The sequence below is a fragment of the Populus euphratica genome, unplaced genomic scaffold (assembly GCF_000495115.2).
Source record: "Populus euphratica unplaced genomic scaffold, PopEup_1.0 scaffold2.1, whole genome shotgun sequence".
In the NCBI taxonomy this organism is placed as follows: domain Eukaryota; kingdom Viridiplantae; phylum Streptophyta; class Magnoliopsida; order Malpighiales; family Salicaceae; genus Populus; species Populus euphratica.
In genome coordinates this window covers 1,183,811-1,205,894 of record NW_011499846.1, presented here as the reverse complement: position 1 = coordinate 1,205,894, position 22,084 = coordinate 1,183,811, and the positions used below count along the sequence as shown (strand labels likewise).

The 22,084-nt window shown below is 32.0% G+C and overlaps 2 protein-coding genes and 1 non-coding gene across 4 annotated transcripts; 2 read left to right on the top strand and 1 right to left on the bottom strand.

The window, feature by feature from the left end:
• Window positions 1-6,490: 6,490 nt before the first annotated feature.
• On the top strand, window positions 6,491-10,281 carry LOC105129622 (protein TIC 22, chloroplastic). The gene is made up of 9 exons (XM_011031760.1): window positions 6,491-6,928; window positions 7,009-7,071; window positions 7,284-7,358; window positions 7,982-8,032; window positions 9,258-9,317; window positions 9,437-9,508; window positions 9,643-9,678; window positions 9,762-9,948; window positions 10,051-10,281. The coding sequence occupies exons 1-8, from the start codon at window positions 6,557-6,559 to the stop codon at window positions 9,852-9,854; spliced, it is 822 nt and encodes a 273-aa protein (XP_011030062.1). The 5' UTR covers window positions 6,491-6,556; the 3' UTR covers window positions 9,855-9,948; window positions 10,051-10,281.
• A 2,030-nt stretch (window positions 10,282-12,311) lies between these two features.
• PGSIP3 (plant glycogenin-like starch initiation protein 3) lies at window positions 12,312-15,244 on the top strand. 2 transcript variants are annotated; one of them, XM_011031740.1, is made up of 3 exons: window positions 12,312-12,630; window positions 12,745-13,369; window positions 14,152-15,244. In XM_011031740.1, the coding sequence occupies exons 1-3, from the start codon at window positions 12,436-12,438 to the stop codon at window positions 15,090-15,092; spliced, it is 1,761 nt and encodes a 586-aa protein (XP_011030042.1). In that variant the 5' UTR covers window positions 12,312-12,435; the 3' UTR covers window positions 15,093-15,244. The 2 variants fall into 2 exon arrangements, with proteins under 2 accessions (XP_011030042.1, XP_011030050.1); XM_011031748.1 differs by having other exon boundaries at window positions 12,544-12,635.
• On the bottom strand, window positions 13,754-13,826 carry TRNAR-CCU (transfer RNA arginine (anticodon CCU)). Its single transcript has one exon. It is a non-coding gene; the product is annotated as a tRNA-Arg (tRNA).
• Window positions 15,245-22,084: the final 6,840 nt, after the last annotated feature.

The following is a 22,084-nucleotide window of genomic DNA, read 5'->3' as shown; positions in this document are numbered from 1 at the left end:
AATGATATATAGGTAGAGAAAGATGGATAAAAACAACTTCAAAATCAGTACAAAAACAAAATTGAGTAGAAACATGGATAGAGTTGCATTCATGTCCATGCTTTGCAGCTTAATTTTTACAAGATTGTATATGCCAGGATCACCCCTTCCTTATAGTTCCATATTACAAGAAGACACGGTCCCATATGTGCCTTTCTCGGAAGAGACGTAGATCGCAAGCACTCAAACTAGATAGCTAGTAATAGCTCAGCCCAATATATATATATATATATGCCATGAGGAAAAGAGAAGACAGATGGCTCTAGATGGCCTTCTGTTTTTTGTAGAACTAAGTGGAGACTATTTAATTTTACAGTAAGTCTATATACAATCTCATTTACTACATCCTCTTTAGCTTGATAAACTCTTTCTGACTGATGTATCCATCTCCATTTTCATCAGCAGCGCAGAGTGCCTTCAAGGCTCTGACGCCCGGGAAAGACATACCTAGGGTTTTGTAAGCACTTTTAAGCTCCCCCCAGCTGAGGTGACCATCTCCGTTGGTGTCATAACGATTGAAGATTTTATTCAATTGCTCCTCACTTAGCGGAGATGCAGAAGTAAGAGGCTTAAGGCAACCTTTGTCAATATTTTTGAGGTCATGCGTCCAGGGAGACATGATTAATTTAGTGTAAATGGGTGGCATTAAACAAGAAACTGCACGGTCGGTATTTGTTGCAAGTATTGTGGATGTAGCCAAGGGTTTATATAGATAACGTTCAAACTTATCTTGACTCTTTTTGCAGGCGGTGACCGAAACTTTACCGAATATTGTACTTTGTGAGGGCCGAGTATCAGCCAAACATATCCTCACACTCCCTTCTTCCTGTCTGTTTTTTTTTCCTAGGATTATTTCGTATTAATTTATAATATAGTGTTTGGTTATTTTTAAAAAATAAAAAAGACAAAAAATAATCATGATAGAAGAGAAAAATGTAATAGGAGACAAAAATATTATGTTGGTACGTACATAGTAGTAGTATACAAAACAAGAGTGAGTGTTGTTGTATTCTATTTAGTTTACATTGAGGATTTTTATCACATTGAAGAATTTTTTTATTATCATAAGCATTTTTATCTTTTATGTTTTGAGATAATAACAAAATATTACTTAAAATATAAGATCACACTAACAAATCCATGAAAGAGATTCACTAGGAAAAAAAACTTTTTTTAATTAAAAAAAAAAGGTGTTTGATAGAAGTTACAAACTAATAATTAGTTTAAAATATTGGAGATTCATTGGAAGAATATTACTATAATTTATTTCTTATTTTGAGCACAATTTTTGCAATCGGGCACAAAGAGAGAACAACTAGGCAACAACATTTTGGCAATCGACATCAAGGGCCAACCGAAGATGCTTGGGAGGAAAGGTATTCAGATAAACATATATATATAGCACAGCAGCAGTATAAAGGGGTTGGGAATATTGACACCGCCACTGGTTAGTCTGCGGACCATTGACCCAGGGAATACTTGGCCCTAATAATTAATTATATTCTTGTAAACAAATAAATGTAAGTGAGACATCATGGCCACCTGAAAAAACATGGTTGGAAGATTCAAAGCAAGTAGAATTAATCTTAATCTTGCAATCCTAGCAAGTTGGACGGTCATGCGGGAAAAAAAATGTTCTTTTTACTTTCTTCTTTCTTCTTTTTGTTGAATGAGAATCTACATATGCCTCTCAATCTCTAGTTTAAATCTGTGAAGATTTTGCATGATTTGTTGATTGAGCTGAGAAAAGTATGTTTGGTGACATTGTAAATGATGCTTTTAAAAAATATTTTTTAATTGAAAATGTATTAAAATAATTTTTTTTATTTTTAACATCAATACATCAAAATTATTTAAAACATTTAAAACATCAATTTAATAATTTTTCAAATAAAAAATAATTTAAAAAGCAAACACTACTGCCACGTAATAACATTTAGAATTGAAGGAAAAGAAAAGGGTTGGGAGGGAGATGCCCAGCGTCCAGAATGAGAGGAAAAGGAGAGAGAAGAAGGAAATGCCCATCCAGGTCAAGGAAGAGAAGAGGAGGAAAGAGAACCCAACCACCCTAACCGGGACTAGGAAGGGAAGGAAATAAAAGAGAATCGAAAAAGAGAAAGAAAAAGAAGAAGATGGAGAAGAAAAGGATTCAACCAAGATCAACCAGCACAACCAAAAAAAAATATATTGACATGTCAAACAATATTTAAATAAGAACACTCACTTGCCTTCACTGTTTTAAATTCTTGTCTTTGAAATTGTCAGTACATGTTTATCTTAAAATATTGTCTCACAAGTTAATAATATGAGTGTTCGCTTGACTTGAATAACTTATCTGAACATGCTATAATTGTCATTTTCTTCTCAATCATGTCTATCACTGGGTAACCAGTCTTGCAGTTATGAACACTTGGATTCTTCACTTAAAGTTTAGATAAAATATTCTAGAAAGATAAAATAAGATTAGGAATAAAAAAAAGGGACACCCTCCATTATTTACATCAAGATTCATACTATAGTAAAAGAAAAATGCATGTATGCCCATATAATGGGTATATAGTCAGTTTCCTCGAGCATTCCATATATGAAAATTAAAATTAAAATTTTTCACTCATGTATATCTGGAACATGGAGGATTGCACTTGACAAATGGAATTCAGAATCACTATTATTCCTCTCATATCAATTATGTGATGTCCAAACTATAACAAAAGATAGATTCTTTTCCATCTCAAGTTTAGGTATTAATTCCTTGTGAAGTTATGGAGATAGTTCATGGAAAATGAAAGGAGATATGAGGTGGTATTTGGTTAATGTTTCAAAATAAAATAAACAGATTTAAAAAAAATATAAAAATATGTTTGGTTGAAGAAATTGAGATCAAAATAAAAAATAAATATATTTTTAAGATAATCTTGGAGTAAATTTTTATATATTTTTTTTTAAAAAAAACACGTCCTCTTTATCTCCAATATTATTTATTTCCCTTTTTTCTCCAAAAAATAACCAAACATTAGCAAATAAATTATGGATATCTATCTATAAGTTCATGTTTTGAAGTGAAATTTATGGTGATTTGTCTTTAAAAAGTTTTATTATAAATGAATTTCTAGTTATACAATGGATATGGATAAGCATATTAGACCTGAACTATGAAGAACCCGATATTTTTATTCTCAAATACCTCATATTGCTAGACAAAGCTGGCTTAAGCTCATAGCTACTTGAGCAATGTCCAAGAACTTCATTTAACAAAAGAACCCAATAATAAATAAGATATATTTGTTAACTATACTTTATAAAAAAAATATCTCCACTTAACAAAAAGCTCCCAATTAAAAAATGAAAATTATGTGAGATCTTACTTATCAAACATATATAAAATAATAATGAAAAATATTTCTTAAAAAACTTCATTTATAGTTTTACTGAAGGCTATCATTGACCTTGAACTGGCTATGCGGCTAAACTCAATTAGTTGGATGACCATTTTCCCAAGGTTTCTTTTGAAGCCGCTTCTCTCCGTTACATAATTATCCAAAAGGCTTCTTCTGCCTATGCAGGAGCTGTGTATATGTTCTATGACAGCGTGATTTCTTCAAAGCCTTGATCTTTCAATAACTTGTTATATCACACATTCTTTTGCTACTATATATAACCTATTGTTGCTGTCTTCTTTTCCAAAAAAAAAAAAACTGATTACTTTACTTAATTTAGTTAATTTGTATTTTATGTTTGTAGTGTAGCTCGCAACTGACTATAACAGTGCAACTCGAGTGAGAGTTGAAGGATTCTGAGATCTAATACAAATCAAAGCTCCATGTAAAGTCAACTTGAGTTGAAGGATTCTGAAATCTAATAAGTGGGTATTATACTTTATTAAAAAAAAAACTTTATTAAAAAAAAAAAAAGGTGAAATGAAAGGAAAAACGTGGGCAGTTCACTGTTCATTTGAATAATATTTCCACCTCGAGTTTTTAAATTGTATTGATAATAATTTGACATTATTTTTGCAATTCGACGTCAAGGCAACATAATTATCAATTAATTAAATAGAGTTTATTGTTTCAAAACAGAAAGGATTACCTTTTATTTAAAAAAAAATAAAAATTTACTAAACTATAAAATAACCATCTCAACTTAATAATATAAATTATTAGATAAAATTTTATAAATGATAAGATTTAAATTTATAATTATAAAATTATTAAAATTATAATGTTATTTTAAAAAAATTATTTTAATATAATTATTTTAAATTTTAAATAAAATATCAAAATATAATTTATATTATTTTTGTTATACGGACATAATTTATCTTTGCTTCTCCCACCCTACAAACTTTTCTTCCAAGATATTAACAAACATAACTTTGAAGATACCTAAAGTGGATAGATCCTCGTATAAACATGTGGCATGGTATGGACCAGTGAACACCACCGGGAAGTCTGGTGGATCCTCAACCGACGGAATACGAGACCTGATAATTAATATTCTTGGAAACCAAAGACATGTCCACCTGAAACAACATGGTGGAAGATTCAAAGCCAATGCAATTTTAAACGTAATCTTGCACCCCGACAAGTTTCTTGGACGGTTATACGCTAAATTTTTGATTAATTAATTAAAATGTTTTTCGAACTTCTTTTATTCTTTTTTAACATGCCTTTATAACCTATATATTCCTTAATATTTTTTTATAAATTACAAATATTTTTCTTTTTAATTTTTTTTTTGCTTAGAGTTGTCAGATCACAAACGAAAAATAAAAGGAGAAACAAATATCTTTTATAACCTGAGATCAAGTAATAAGAGGAATTTCTCTGGATTAAAAATCTAACCCATTCGCAGATTAAACAAGACAATTTCCCGTCCTGTGTTTTCGCTGAACCAAAATTTTCTTACACGTAAAAAAAACAATATTCAGTTCAAACATCAAATTAAATTATATAAAAGCTTTTCTAGTATGATTTGATCAATTTTATAAACTAAAGAGGAATTTCTCTGGATTAAAAATCTAACCCATTCGCAGATTAAACAAGACAATTTCCCGTCCTGTGTTTTCGCTGAACCAAAATTTTCTTACACGTAAAAAAACAATATTCAGTTAAAACATCAAATTAAATTATATAAAAACTTTTCTAGTATGATTTGCTCAACTTTATAAACTAAAAAAAACTTATTTAATTGATAAAAATATTATTTAATTTTAAAAATATTTTTAACAAACATCTTTTTTTAAAAAAAATATTGAGATAGTTAATACGTTAAAGCAACAACCTATATCATTAATTTTATTAAGTTTAATAATTTTATTTTTTAACTATTTTTTAATTATATAATAAAAAATAGATGTTTATAAAATCAAATACCAACTCAATACCATAACTATATTTAGATTACAATAACCTTATAAAAAATAAATAAAAAAATTATAAAATCTAATTCTCATTAATTATTTTTTTTTTACTTGAATCTTTTATAATTAATCATGTGGTAAAAAAAATAGATGCTCAAAAAACATCAATTCAATTATGATATATTTTTTTAAGATCTCGATAATTTTTTAAAAAATAAATTAAAATAAATCAATCAATAAAAAATAAACGATGATAAAATTTAGTATTGATGTAATATCAGGATATTCTCCCTAGAACATGATAAATAATAAAATCCAATTTCTAATCGACACATGTTGAAACAAGGAAACTAAAAAATAAAAGGAAAGAAAATGATAAAAGGAAAGAAAAAAAGAAAAAAATGCTACAGGGAAAAAAATGATCTGCCCTCCTTGTTAATGAGAAACAAAGTGAAAATAGATATTAATTTATTTAAAATTAGAATAAGAAACTCAATGATGCACCTAAATTTCTTCTTGATATATATACTTGGGCTAGTTAAAAAAACTCTTGAACGCTAAGGTGAAGCCCAGCAAAGCGAATACGATCCATGAGCACTCAAGCAACTCAGGCCTGCTGTAACCTAACTTGATTCCTTTCATGTATTTGAATTGTTTTTATCAAAGTCAACAGTTGGGTAGATTTGGATTTGGCCCTTTAGGTTTATTCGGTGTCTCAATTTTATTATAGAAATTTGATCTGTATCAATTTATCCATTTTCATTTAAAATATTAACATAAAATATTTAAAGATTTCAATTTCTCTTCTTAGTAAAACATTTCAATAAAATACAAAACATATTAAAATTGAAATAATAAACAAGTTGAAGTTTAAAAATTAAAATAATAATAAATATTTTTTATCTTAAATAATTAAATGTGTTGAAACCCAAAAGTTTTAGTTTTTCAAAAAAAAAAACTTTGAAAATATTTCTGTTCCAGCTCAAAAGTTTTAGGTGATGGGCCGCCTGTCATATGGGTGAGGCCCAATATTAATTTCCAACTCGTACAGTGAAACGAACGACCAGCGCCTCCAGATCTGACAACACTCGATTTCTCAGGAGACTTAAAAGATCAAACTCACATCAACTCGTTGCCCTCTCTCCACTTCAAAAAAATATGGAACCCTCTAAACCCTCAAACCCTCTCTTATCTCTATCAACAGTCATCCACCAACACTGCCTCCGTCTCGGTGCCGAATTCTCAGCTCGCGTCAGCGACACCACTCGATTCCTATCTGGCAACTTCCCTCCACCTAGCCGGCTCCGTCTGGCGCCATCGCCGCCGTTCGCCTCCGTATCGCAGCCGAAACAAACAGCTAACACCGCCAATCTCAGCTCGGAACACGTGGCGAAAGCTCTGGTAGGAACAGCCGTTTACACAGTGAGCAATTCTGACAATGAGTTCGTGCTTATCTCGGATCCTAATGGAGCTAAGTCCATTGGCTTGCTTTGCTTTCGACAAGAAGACGCTGAGGCATTTCTTGCTCAGGTATTGTATTTCTATACAGTTGCACATACATACGCGTGCATTGTCTATTTTCTGGTGGTAAATTTTTTCTTTTAATTCAGGTTAGGTTGCGGAGAAGAGAATTGCGAAGCCAAGCTAAGGTGGTGCCTATTACACTTGACCAGGTAAATTTCTAGCTCCAGTTGATGGAATTTGGCGTGTATAATTTTTAACTAGTATAAAACTGGGAAAATTGTAATGACTGATTTATTCAAAATTTAATCCTTCCTGCAGTTAGTTGAACGAAAGCTACAGTGTGGTTTGTCTTACGTTTGAGTGCTAAATCGTATAATTTGGTTGATGCTATTTTCATATTTTCCTCTTATAAATCTTGTAGGTGTACATGCTGAAGGTTGAAGGAATTGCGTTTCGGTTTTTACCTGATCCAGTTCAAATAAAGAATGCATTAGAGGTTGGTTCTGATGAGGTGGTTATTAAAGTATTGCTTGTTAACATGGAAGAAAAAACAATATCAAAAGGGAAAGTTAAGGAGGCTTTTAGCCATGTAATGCTGCAAAGACTATGTTCTTCATTCAGAATGAAAGCATTGACTGCATATCTTTGTTTCTACAAATGAGTAAATCATTTCATATGAACTTTCAGTTTTTTATGTCGTTTTATAGTGTAACATTTTTGAAGTTGCAGGTTCAAGTGATTTTCTGAGTTTGTCATGGTGTGGAAATCTTGTGAATTCTGACGGGCATTGGATGATAATGCTTGTCAAGAGAAGTGTATTCACTATTCAGCATACGACTTCCATTTATATTGCTTAGGTCCTTTTATGTTCTTGATTTAAGGATTTTGGGAGTCAAAGAGAAGCAGAAGTAGTGCTTGTTGTTCAGTAATAAGAAAGTATGGATGGGGTTTACTTTTCATGTGGGTTCTGGGCTTCTAGGAAGGGGAAGCTTTAATGAGTAGGGTAGCAATTTGAAATTTCAATCACATTGTTTTAACATGAAAGGCCACATGTTGGCATGCATGTACAAGCCGAACTGCATTAAACTAATTCTCAATAATATCTTTCATGTTTATCAGCTCAAAGCTGCTGATGTCAGGAGTGGGTTTGATGGAGTTCCTGTTTTCCAGGTATGCTATCTGACTGGTTGTACTTGTAAGCTATCCATGTTTCTCTGAAACTAGAAGCATGTCTAAACAGGCCTTTGGATGGAATTGATTTAAATCAATACCTGCTACTTTTGCAGCTTGTTTGAAAATAATTCTATGCTATAATTGATTTCAACTATTTAAGTAGGTTGAGCTGGTTTGATTTGCTAATTGGATTTTTTTGTTTTGAATAGGTTTTTAAATTGTGGAGTTCATTTGACTTTAGTTAGCAAAAATACATCATTTACCCAACTTGCCCTCATTTCTAAAAACTTATTCGAAGCATGTGTGAGAGAGGAGGGGAAGTGAGAAGGGTGTTTACTGGGATGAATTTTTAATGAGCCAATTTTGAAGCATATCATGCCCCAGCATGATTTGCAAATTTATAAAAATCTCTAATTTTACTTGGTTGTAGAATTCATTTATGTTGCTTAAAGCTTTCTAAACACTAGAATTAGGTAGATGGTTCTGAAATGATTTCATTTCTACTAAAATCTAAGTTTCCAAGCAGCCTGTAAATGCATTAGATAGTTGGCTAAGATGTTCAGGTGTTTGCAAATGCATACAATATTGGGTTTAACTTATCATTTTATCTGTGAAGTTAGTCTTGCCATTTGAGTGGAAGATAAGAAGTGTTTGGACTTTCTTCAGGGAATAGCAGTTTGATTTGAGTGAGTCTTTGATTGGTTTTATTAGCTAGAATGTTTTTATTTTTCTTCTTTTTCTACATTGATCATGGAATCTTTTGAGGTATCAGAAAGTTACTGCATAAGTAACTATCAAAGCAAATAAATAAATAATCTGTTTTTACAAAATAAATAAATAATCTTGTATCTTTCATGAATTGATTTTCTTCACCATATTATACATATTACTGGTGACAAAAGACAAAAGTATGGGGATTATTCTTTCCCCTATGTTTCTGTATTTGACTGTCTGTACCTGGGCACAACTGTAATTCATTTATTGAAATACATGCAAACAATTTCAAATATGTTAGTCATCTGTTGCAGCCATTAACTGCAGATTGTTACTTTTGGGGGGAAGTAAAGATACATAAATTATCAAATGGTGCCCCAGCAGCAATGTTTTAGTATATCATTTGCTGTGATTTAAGTACAGGAGTCAACTAGGAGAATAAACTTCCAAATGTCTTCTGGGAATATTGTGCCAAAACACTGTTTTCTCATGAAATCTGTGTCTGCAGTCGGACCAACTGGTTGTGAAGAAGAAAAGCAAGAGATACTGCCCAGTATATTTTCAAAAGGTATGTTTGATCCATCAAACTCCCTCCTTGGGATGCCATTAGGATTTTCAGCATGCATCTTTTGTGAGATTGAGCTACGAGTACACAGATTACCAGCTATTTGCCTCCTGCAAATGCAGGAAGATATAGAAAAAGAACTGTCAAAGGTTTCAAGAGCATCAAGGGGTCCCAGTCTTTCTCAACATATTATGGTATGATTCTTTTTAACCATATGTTTTTCTTTTTGTAGGCATGACATTTGCTAAAGCATATTTTCTTACTGAAAATGTATTATAGCTGACATTGACTTTGTGCATATACCACTGTTCGGTTTATTTTTTAACAGGTTGGAAGTTTAGAGGATGTTCTGAAAAAAATGGAGGTAATGGGTTTAAATTTTGCATCAAGCACACATCTGATAACAAGAAATTGGAATTCAGTTTACTTCTCTTTGATCTAATACAGATTAGTGAGAAGAATTCTGGCTGGGAAGATCTGATTTTCATTCCACCGGGTAAAAGCCATTCTCAACACATTCAGGAGATAACTAAGGCATGATGCATTGCATTCATTGTTCTGGCTGACTTTAAGAAGGGATATCAACAAGCAGCAGGGATTCGCATCTTCCGTGCTCATGATCTTTGTGAAGCAGGTTGGCAATTATAGCTATTCATTTATTTTCCCTCATTGCCCCTTTCTTTTTGCACGAGACAAGTAGATACTAAGTTTCACCATGTAAAATTGTTTTTCATAGATGTGGTCTAGAGTAGCTTGGGAAGCAACGAAGGGATTCATTTCACTTTGATAGAAGAATAACATGAAAGAATGGACCAGCAAACATTCAATTCGGTAAAAGAGGTGAGCTCAACTTAGAGGAACTTAAGGCATTGCCTGTACAGTTTGATGGTTCCGATAACTGAAAATTATCAGCTGACTATTATTTTTTATCACTTTATGAAATGGAAATGGCTTTCAACTACCACAACCAATTTAACGCATGATAAGGATCTGGTAATTTCCAAACAATTTTACTTGTAATGGTTCCTTCTGGAGATGTTTGATGTGGAAAGTTATTCTTCCTTTTTCCCCATTTTTCCCTCTCCTTAACAATAAATTGGTTGTTCGATTTCGGTTTCAAAATGGAGCAGGATTGAGTATACATTTCATTATATATTCAGCATGGATTTTTATTTTTTTTAATTTGAGGAAATTAACAGATCGTAGGTTGATATGTTCAGCTTTCCTTTTGATTTTGCTATCTTGCGGTTTACAAATTGCCTTTCAACTACTACATCATGATTTGTTGGCAAGTACTGCCATAATGAATATTAGATTTGATTACTCTTCAACTGCTATATGATAACCATGTCCATGTGTTGGATTGGACGGTGGTTCTTATTTTAAAAACCAAATTAATATTATGGAATCCTCCGTCGTTAGGTAACAATAATATATTTGCCAATGCTTAAACCAAGATGAGTTACAAATCACTAAGAGCATTGATTTACCCGCATATAATTACATCTTTTGGAATACCAGCTGCGAAAAGGTGCATCAATGTTATATAAAATGGATGAGTGATCTGAATGGAGGGATCTTGTTATTTAACGAGTCCTGTGATTTAGCCATTGATTATTGTTTCAGGGTAGAAGAAACGGAGACGATCGGGATTGAAATGATAGAAATTCATTCTAAAATTATTTTGGTGATAGATTTATTTTCATGTTTTATCTCTGTTTTTCTAACTAATTATGTTTTTGTTTTTATCATGGAATGCTAATCATTAGCAATGATTTATCTTTTCAACAAGAAGCGGCTGTTTCTAATTTGAATTTTAAAATGCATTCTCAAGTCAGCAAGTATTAAACAGGGAGTAAAAACGACTGGGATTTTCTTCCTCTGTCTCGGCGTCATCGGCCATGGATCTATGAAATATGGGATGATCCTTCCTCTCAATCATGAGCTAGTGAATTAATAGGTCATCTGCCTAATATTTTTTAAGTTCACGATCTCGGATGGTCTCGTTGTCTTTGTAGATTGACGAGGCGGAATTGTGATGGTTTAACCATGCTCGGCTCGTGTTCGTGTTAAACATGATCTGAAATCCTTTTAATGAGTTGTGGAATGCTGATATCTGACCTAAGCCTTTTTCTGCTATAATGATTTGGACAATATATTAATAAAGAGAGAGAAATTCATAACGGACAGAAGACAAAAACGACAATTTATTGCATGTCAGACGTTGACAGGGCAACCAAAGAGTTGTTGGGGCTGCTTGGTTGCTAATTCTGAGAATCCCACGTTTCTGAAATTACTTTCCCGACCCCTACCTGTAATTTTTTTCTTATGTTACAGCGATCTATAATCTACTTGCTACAAGACTTGGTTTATAAATTAAGTAAATTAACCTAGAAAAAAAAACTAAGTTAAAAATGATACTATTTTGAAGAAAAAAAATTAAATAAACAGGTCAATTGAATAGTGTATCAATCCAAGTTTTTGATTGGATATACCTCGTCAACTCTATTTTATTTTTGTAAAAGCTAACCTAAGCTGCGTCGATTAAATTCTGGGTGGACTAGTGGTCCACAGGTTTAAGAAACTTACAATCATATAAAATTGGAGCCCTGCATTCTTTCGGAGGAAGATGCAGCAATATCCCCATCGTATTCTCACCAAGGGAAAACCCAGAAATTAACGTAGCTTAGAAAGTTAATTAGACAATGGCCATTTTAGTTTTAAAGTTGAGAGGTCAGAAAGCTGGGAGCCACATCTGTATTTGGTTGATAGATATGGATGGATGAACAGAATGACGAGGGCAAAGGGGCATATTCGGGATTTTGAGGAGATGATCTAGAATTATTTGCACCAACAGCATGCCAAAGAAGCATAGTTTAATGTGATCCGGCTAGTTTGTCCTCAAGGCAAGAAAACCCAAAGCACTAATTGACACGTGGGGCTGCATAAATGGCCATTCATCCTTTGAGTTTTACTCTAATTTCGCTCTCCAACTCCTCTAACCACGACATCCATATATCATCTGGAGTCCTAAAATCTGCTAATAATCAAAAGCTAGGGGAGGTAGTTGGGATATATATACGAAGGCCCCCTTTTGAGGTACATCATTTTTTTCTCAAAGATGGCTGAGGGACTACACCTTCAAAAGCTAATGAAGACTACACCTTCAAAAGCTTTGGTTATCAGAATCAATTTGGTTTTCCTTGCTTTCTTTCTTGTTTTCTATGCATCCCTTCTTCTCTCGCCATCTTCTTCAGTCTATTTTGAGAATGCAGCATCTCTCGTTAAGTGCTCATTGAGAGAGTGCCATCACAAGGTAAGGTGAGCCTTGACAAATTAATTCATACTTGTGTTGTAGAAGTTTGAGGATGTCGATTAAAGCCATGCGTTTTTTTTTCATTTCCCATTTGGTTAAACTTGAAATTTGTAGGCAGAAAAAGGGAGTGGGGTGAAGGCAATCGTGGAAGAGACGAAAGCTAATGCTCGAAGAAATATGACCAAGGTTGAGGTACCGAGCTTCATGAATGGGATGGGAAAGGGAAAGAAGATCGGCATGGTGAATATGGATGAAGATGATGTTACCGGCTGGAAAGCTCATGGAGAGACTATACCTATCGGTTTTGAAAAGGTGTCTGAGTTTTTCAAGTGGCCGGACTTGTTTCCTGAATGGATTGACGAGGAGGAAGAAACGGATGTTCCATCCTGTCCAGAAATACCAATGCCAGATTTCGAAGTCTATGACAACCTGGACTTGGTAGTGGCAAAACTACCATGCAAGTATCCTGAAGAAGGATGGAATAGAGAGGTGTTTAGGCTCCAAGTTCACCTCATAGCAGCGAATTTGGTTGTGAAAAAGGGTAGGAGGGATTGGAATTGGAGGACCAAGGTGGTATTTTGGAGCAAATGCCGACCAATGTTGGAGTTGTTTAGGTGCGATGATTTGGTAAAACAGGAAGGTGATTGGTGGTTCTATGAGACGGAGATGACAAAGTTGGAACAGAAGGTCTCGTTGCCTATTGGGTCTTGCAAACTGGCTTTGCCTCTGTGGACACAAGGTATGTTTTGCTCCTAAAACAGTCCTCGTATCAAGCGATGCTTTCCTTGACTTTTCATGTATGAATGCTTCCAGACGAAGTGATAAAATATGGCCTGACTCATAATCACTGTAAGTCCCTGGTTGCACCTGTGAATTCAAATCAATATCATTTCAAAAAAAATTAAAATTAAAATGTTGATGTTAGTTTTTATTTTTTTTTAAATAGCTAAAAGTAGATTTTACTTGAATTTTAATCAAGTTGCAAGTTCATTCACTAAATTAACGGGACCAACTCTCAGCTATATGCGACACAAAACCTGACCTGACCAGGTGTCATGATTGGGTCGTGTTAATCTTCCGAACAAAACCCGGGTTCGTTTAAAGGAAAGAATATTGATGATGACGCGTCAGGTAGGGGTCGAACCTACGACTTTCTGCTTAGGAAACAGACGCTCTATCCACTGAGCTACAGACGCATCGATGCTCTTCAGTGCTTTTGAAATAAAGATCCAATAAGGAAAGTTAAGCCTGTTGTCAACCGAAGAAATGAAATCACAATGGCTAGATATATAGTGCAACGACATGCAAATATTTTTTTAGTTATATTGGCAGCTGGGTAGGCGCCATGTGGACGTGCCAACAACTTGCTAGAAAAATATTCTTGTTTGGTGAATTATAAGATAGTGATGTGGTAGTTGTGTTTTAGTTGCCTTAAAGTATATATAGTGGAGCCGAAGCTATTATTTCTTAATTGTATTTATTGGCTAATTAACTCTATGATAAATCGTTTTTTACTTGCAGGAATTAACGAAGTCTACGATCTCTCCAAGATTCAAAGGACAACAAGAACTACCAGACGAGAGGCCTATGCCACGGTACTCCATTCCTCAGAAGCCTACGTCTGTGGTGTCATAGCCCTTGCCCAAAGCCTTCTCCAAACGGGGACCAAGCGTGACCTTGTTCTTCTCCTAGATAATTCCATCTCTGAACCCAAACGTCATGCTCTTGCAGCAGCCGGATGGAAGATCCGACTCATCAAAAGAATCCGAAACCCTAGAGCTGAAAAATACTCCTACAATGAGTACAACTATAGCAAGTTTAGGCTGTGGCAGCTCACTGATTATGACAAGATCGTCTTCATAGATGCGGACATCATAGTTTTGCGTAACCTTGATATCCTTTTTCACTTCCCTCAAATGTCAGCTACGGGGAACGATGTATGGATTTTTAATTCTGGTATCATGGTCATTGAGCCATCAAATTGCACATTCAAAATATTAATGGACCGACGCAAGGAGATTATTTCCTACAATGGAGGTGATCAAGGGTTCCTTAATGAAGTTTTTGTATGGTGGCATAGATTACCAAGAAGAGTGAACTTCTTGAAAAACTTCTGGGCTAACACTACCAATGAGGCTAGTGTCAAGAACGAGCTCTTTGGGGCAGACCCGCCAAAAGTTTATTCCATACATTATCTGGGGTTAAAGCCTTGGCTTTGTTACAGAGACTATGATTGTAACTGGAATATAGGAGATCAACGTGTTTACGCAAGTGATGTAGCACATCAGAGGTGGTGGAAATTTCACGATGCCATGGATGAGAAGTTGCAAAAGTTTTGTGGGTTAACAAAGCGGAGAAAAATTGAGTTGGACTGGGATAGAAAAATGGCTAGAAAGAGTGAGTTCAGTGATGAGCATTGGAAAATAAATGTTACTGATCCTAGAAGGGTTCATTTGATATAAGAATTTGTAGCAAGATTTCTCTCTTTTCTTATTGTAATTTCTTCTTTTTCTTTTTTTCATATTTTTGTATTTTATAGAGACATATATGGGATTTTTTCCCATATAATTTATGTGTGAATAGGAATTTATAAGGGAATGGATAAGACCTTTTAGGATTTACTTTTACATTTAGATATCCATCAAGCATTTGATGGTAACCACATGATGGTGATTTCATTTTGAAACAAGAAGATATATAATTTGTCTAGGTTAGGAGAACTAATCTGTCAATTTGTCAATGCTCAATATAAAAACAATAATGTAAAAGGATTGTGGCGAGTTTAAGCAAGGATACAAAAAACAAAAAAAGATATTTGAGTTGTTATGTGATTTGAACAAAGAGAGAAATGTAACTAGATTGCAATCTGCTATTACAATATAAAAACAATGTTAGTAAAACTAATCCAGCCTATCAAGTAAATTTAATGATATATTACCAAGTAAATTTAATGATATATTGATCTAACTCCTAATTTGGAATGCATTTTAAATTAAACTAGGTAAAAAAAAAAAACTTAAAAATTATACGGTTTTAGTCTAATCTTTATCAATCTAGATTAATCTATCCAGCTTAACATTTAAGTTTTGAACCCAATTATAGACTAAGATTAACTTCGATAACTTTGCAAATTAATTTAGAACCAACTTTCTAGAAATAGCTGACTTCAATTTGTGTACTTAAATATCATCGAAGCAGATTTGAAAGTTCTAACACAGTAAAATGATAGTATGCAAAGCCATTATTATTGATAGTATTTAAAGAAATGTGAATGGGAAGTATGGTTTGGCAATCAAATTAGGTGCACCTACTGCCACCACAATCATATTCATCTGGAATTTCGCTGCCCTATGAATACGATATATATGGTGATCATTAATTATTATCGAATCAATATAAAGTTCAATAGTTCAACCACCATTAGGTTTAGAATTAGCCAAAGAAAAAAGTTAAGCACTTGTGTTCCATTATAGATATATTATCCTCGATCACTCGGATGAACCATCTGTTCTTGCGCATTTGACATCATTTTTTCCTTCTTCCACCATCGTGCATGATGATGCTTGGATTCAGCAGCTATAACCATATGCCATATATTTAATTTGGCTATTCTAAGGTGATTTTTTAATGGGTAGACCTTGGCTTAAAAGTTATCAAATGCATTATCATGGGATTTTAATATCGAAACAATGTACGGTTAGGTTATTATATTTTTTGCTCTTTTGTTCTTGATCTGATATCTCGGTTGATTTTAAGCAATGGGAGTGAACGTCCTCCATTTCTCAAGTTCCCGGTTTTCTTCTGGGCGAGTGCGTTGACTTTAATCGTGGCTGAATCTTTCAATCCAGCTCATGAAGTCATTTCCAGCCGAAGGGCTGTGTTCATGAAAATGGTTTGGAGCTTTGGGATTGTCTTGTCCTTGCAGATTCACAATTGAAACAATCAATGATCCCAATAATGCAAAGATCCAAGCCTGTATTTGTCACAAATAGTGGGCCAAACCTCACGCAGAATTTAATAGTTGCACCAAAAGAGCCCAATTGACATGGTAAAGGATCAGATGGAGAGGATAAAAGATACTCCGAGAAAGGGGAAATACAAGAAAAGGATGAAAAATGTTATCCTAGCTCTTAACAAAAACTAAAGCTTCTGGCATTTTTATTATGCATAAAATTATTATTTATTTTTTGATAAATTATTGTAGATTGAATAAGTAAATTTTTAAGAAAAAAAATTTGATTATGAAACCTTTTATTTGCACAATTAAATCCTTTAAGTTAAAATTAGCATGTTTTTTAGGAGGAAGAGTTAAATTTAAAAATAGAGGACTGAAGTGAAAAATATAGATAAAATAGGTGGTGCTTTCAAATTTGTTTTTGAAGTATATTTTAGTCTCCAATGTTTTTTTATTATTAGATGACCAATCCTTTTAATTTATAAAAATATATATTTTAATACTGAACTTTATTTGTTCTCATTTTCAGTTTTTTTCATGAGAAAAAAGAGAAGTTGTTGGATTTTCATGAGAAGAGAGAAAGCTCTTTATTGGTAATGATTTTAATCTCTAAACAAGTTTAAATTAATATCAATGAATTTCACTTAATGAGAGGATCTTTATATTGAGGGACATGTCATTTATCTATTTTTTATTAAAAAAATATAAACAGACACCTTTTAAAAAAAATAACAAATTTAGGCATGCGTGTCTAGGATTCAAGGCTCATACCCTTGGGTTTTTTTTTGGATTTTTTTAATTAATACTTTTTATGTTTTTTAAATTAATACCCCTCCTATGTTTTTTTTTTTTACTTATTTGGGATTTTTAAATAGTGATTATTTTTTAATTCTATTGTTTGTCTTTAATTTTTCATGAGGTTAGTGTACTTTATCTATAATATTTTATGATATTTTTAATAAGTATAACCTTATATAATCTTTTTCTTTTTTTTTATTCATGATATTTTTAATAAGTATAACCTTATATAATCATTTTCTTTTTTTTATTCAATAAATTTATGTATTTGTCAATTTCTATTAAAAATTAATTTTAATAAATAAATTCATTAAATATAATAAGATAAATAACTCATGTTAAGCTATTAAATATCTTGATTTATATTTGTTTTATAATCTTTTCAATTTTATTTTTATTTTATTATTTTGTTATAAAATTATATTAATCACATAATCTAATCTAGGTAGTACAATATATATTTAATCTTGACATGTTTCATGTAAAAGTCATGGATTTAGTGTATTTATCCAACTTTGCCTAGAGCAATTTGTTTTTTTTTATTGTTGTTTGTTACTGTTTTATTTTTTATTGGTTATTGAATTTTCTTTATTTTTTTAGAAACATGATCATTTTTTTTTGGGGTTAAAAAATTGGTTTGTCTTGTGAAGTCGCGTGTGTCACCAATTTATATATTACCTAAATACTAAAAAAATTTGGAGAAACCACCTGCTTCACTTTATTAATTATTATTAATCATTAATAAAAAAAAATATAAGAATTCAAAGGAATCCTGAAGGAGATGTTTTTTTTTTCATTTTCTGTTTTTTTCCGGTGACACAGCTGATAAGATGATATTCTACAAGGACATGACTTGTGAGAGGTGACGGGTTCAGGCTTAGCATCCTCGTTTTATGGCTTAAATCAATCACACGAATAATGGATCTAGGATTAGGACCAGAGCTCGGCCTGACTTTTATGTCCCTTCTCTCTCAGATGAGGACCAGAACTCGGCCTGAGGTTTATGTCCCTTCTCACCGGAGCATAATGCCCCACCTGTTCTATCCGGGCTCTCCGTGCTCGGGCATAATTACTCTCTCCATTAGGCTTTGGATGCCATGCAGATTTCTAATTTATTATATCCAAGGATGTTCCCTGATCTCTAAGAAACCTAGTCGGCTCCACCAGCACGATATTTAAAATTCTCAGACCAGTCAACCAACACATTAATCCTTAAAAAGACCTCGTTGACCAGACTGATCCAGTGCATACATACTCCCATTTAGGCTTTAGAAGCAACCGAGAAGAGATGCTCGAACCCAAACAAATAAAAATGCTTTGATTTAAAGATTTAGATGGTAGTGAAGTGATAATAATTTAAAATTAAAAAATTTGTTATTTTTATAATTTTAGATTTAAGTATTTGATTGTTTATATAATAACTACTAGAGATTTATATGATTATTAATTTTAGTGTTTGTAAAATTATTTTCAATGTGTGTAAGTTGGCTTGAATATCTATATTAATCTAAAAAAATATTTTAATTTAATTTTTTACATTAAATACTAATGTAATAATACATGTATATATTATTTTTCTTGAGAAATATTAAATTAATATCGTTTTAGATTTTTTATTGTTTTAATACGTTGATGGTAGATAAAAATTACCGAGCTTCCTTATCCAGTGCCAAGGTACCTTAATCCAAAAGGGTTTACTCCACATATCGTGGAACTGCAGCACCGACACCTCGGGATTCATTTCTTTCACTCTTCAGACTCCAATGACAGAAACCACTTTGTCTCGGACAAGCATCGAATTGCTTCTAGCTTATTCAAGATTAGAGGCGGATCACATCAGGTTCGGGACCACTTTACGAGGGAGGGGTACTTGTGTCCATCGACACTATCGGCTTTCCATTTTATGCCCCCATGTATAGTGACTACGAGAATGTAAATTACAAACAGTGGTCCCCCACAGGAGTAGCTGAGGTGGGTATTTCAGTCTTTCCACAGAAACAAGAGAGTTTCTTCATTCTGAAGGTCTCCACTGTCATGTCATGCACGACGGGAGACGTGGGCGGGGGCCTTGTTTATGCTATGAAGCGTTTTGTGACGTGGATGGGATTCATTGGCTATTACTTTATCTATTTATTATTAGATTACTGTCACATTTAAATTGGAATATGCTTCTTCTTTTGCTAAAGTACTCAGCAATTTATTCCATCAATTCACACCTTTTGGACTGGAATAGTGATTGTTATTTATTTAAAACATAGATAATCATGTAATTAAAAACAATGCAATGATATGATATCACTGTAGTGAAGAGCCAAGTTTATTTTGGTCCTTGTAGTTTTATAATTTTTTTATACATCCCTTAAAAAAATTATAAATTTGCTACTCAAAATAATTATAAACATTGCAAAAAAAAAAGTTGTACGACTTGTTAAAGAATTAAAATAGTGTTTTCTATATTGGATAAAAATATACTAGACATGACAATTTTATTTGAAGTTGTTTGATGTATCCTTCAACGGTGTAAAAATTAATCTTTGTTTAGTGGATAAATTTTTACCCATCTAGAAGAAATAGAACAAATTTCTCGAGTTCTTTGTATAATAATTAACTCGGATTGATTTAAATCAACAAAAAAATAAAAATAATTATTATTATAACTTTAAATCTTGACCAAAGATTGATTAAAGGCAAGGCTCGGATAACATATTCAGTTGATTGTTGATCTAAATCAAAATAAATATTAAAGTAACTATTATTATAGTTTGAAAACCTATTTTAGGGGTATGCCTGATGCAAAATCTAGATTACTGGTTGAGCAGATAATTGACCCAGATTAATGTAAGGATAAAAATTGTTATTATTATAGTTTTAAAATTTAACTCAGAGGTCGATTCAGGGCAAGAATTAGATCACGAGTTAGAAAATCAATCTGAGTTGACTAGGGTCGATGTATAGATAAAAATAATTAGTATCATAATTTTAATTTTTGACTTGAGAAATGAATCGGGACAAAGCTAGGAAGGTCAACTCGAGTTTACTTTAATGGAAAAGGAAAACAAAAACCTTATTTCAAGGAAAGAAGTTAAAAAAAAAATCAATAGATTTTTTACTCGTATTTTATCTTAAATTAACTGAGTTGCAGGTCAATCCAGGTTTTTGATCTAGTTAGATTGAATCAATTCTTCCTCTATTTTTTTCTAACTTGGATTGATCCAAGTCCTAAGTCGACCATATATATTTTGTCCTGTGTCTACCAAACATAAAATAAGATAAATTATCATATATTTTCTCTGGTTATTTATTGTCATTCATCAAGAAAAAAACACTCATTATTTCTATAGATTTATATTTATCTTTTTTATTATTATTATATCCTGTTACTATAAGATTCTATGGTATTTGAAAAATAACTAGTTAGTAGTTACTCAATGGGTTTCACTTAAAAAAAATAGACACAAAAATATAAAATTTATGACACGATAATAATAATAATATTTTTATTTGTGATTTCTTTCTTCTAGTTATATTTATTTATTTATTTAAAGTGGAGCCCAAAAAATAACTAATAGGATTACATTGATTACTCACCTAACACCATAAAATTACTCCTTTACATGTAACACGTAACCTTTAAAAATATATCTCTGACATTGTTTAGCTAGTTTGTGCGTTAAAAGGTCCCAAACTTCATAAAACACTTACCTTGCATGTGTTTATGGCCTTCTAGTGTTTTTGACTATTTTTTGTTTTTAACACATTTTATTTTAAAAAATTAGTGAAATAACATACTTTTAGATATTATAATTAAAAAACATGATTTTTTTATAACTTGTTGCTATTTAGAACAACAACATCATTTAAAAATTAATTAATAAATAAATAATAATAATAAAAAGATCCTTAGATGCATTAGTTTCAATTACAATACCATTATATTTTTAAAAAGATTTTAAAAAAATAAATTCAATAATATTAAAAAAAATCATCAATAATGACTTGAGTAAATTATATTTGTCATCCAAAAATCAAAGGTGATCGACTTATATTTAGCATTATATTTTTTAATTAATTATGTTAATTTTTTTAAATATTTATAAATAATGTTTTTTTAGGTAAATTAATATAATATAATTTTTTTTATTGAAATAACATAATAATTTATAGACATCATGGTTGAGAAACATGACATTCAACCGAATGACTCTAATAACTCTAATAAAGGTTGATAACAATGATTTAAGTGAGTTGTATTTACCTAAAAGTAAACAAATCACTTGTCATCTTTAAATAATAAATATAACATATTCAAACTATTATTGATAATTTTTTTAATATTATTAAATTCTTCTTATTTATATTTTTTATAATATTAATAATATCATAATTAAAATTTTAATATGTTTCTAATGTGATTTTCTTTCCCCTACTCTCCTATCTATTTAATACTTTTTTAAAGGAAGTCGTTACTTTAAATAGCAACATACTATAAAAATCATTTTCCTCAACCGCAACATATTTAAACCATACTATTTCTCCATTTTTTTTTAAAATGAGTTGTTCCTCCAATATTTTTAATTAACCCTCATAATTAAAAAAAAATCGGTGTTTTCCCTTTCAAGCTCTGTAATCTCCATCAAATTTATCTACGATGAAAAGGCCCCCACAACACCGCCGCCCCCCCCCCCCCCCCCACCATCACCC

Excerpts from the sequence above, each read along its gene's own strand:
- LOC105129622 (XM_011031760.1), top strand. The coding sequence starts at position 6,557 with ATGGAACCCTCTAAACCCTCAAACCCTCTCTTATCTCTATCAACAGTC. Across the intron at positions 8,033-9,257 it reads ATGGAGTTCCTGTTTTCCAG|TCGGACCAACTGGTTGTGAA; the intron begins GTATGCTATCTG and ends CTGTGTCTGCAG. Across the intron at positions 9,318-9,436 it reads GCCCAGTATATTTTCAAAAG|GAAGATATAGAAAAAGAACT; the intron begins GTATGTTTGATC and ends CTGCAAATGCAG.
- PGSIP3 (XM_011031740.1), top strand. The coding sequence starts at position 12,436 with ATGGCTGAGGGACTACACCTTCAAAAGCTAATGAAGACTACACCTTCA. Across the intron at positions 12,631-12,744 it reads TGAGAGAGTGCCATCACAAG|GCAGAAAAAGGGAGTGGGGT; the intron begins GTAAGGTGAGCC and ends TGAAATTTGTAG. Across the intron at positions 13,370-14,151 it reads TTTGCCTCTGTGGACACAAG|GAATTAACGAAGTCTACGAT; the intron begins GTATGTTTTGCT and ends TTTTACTTGCAG.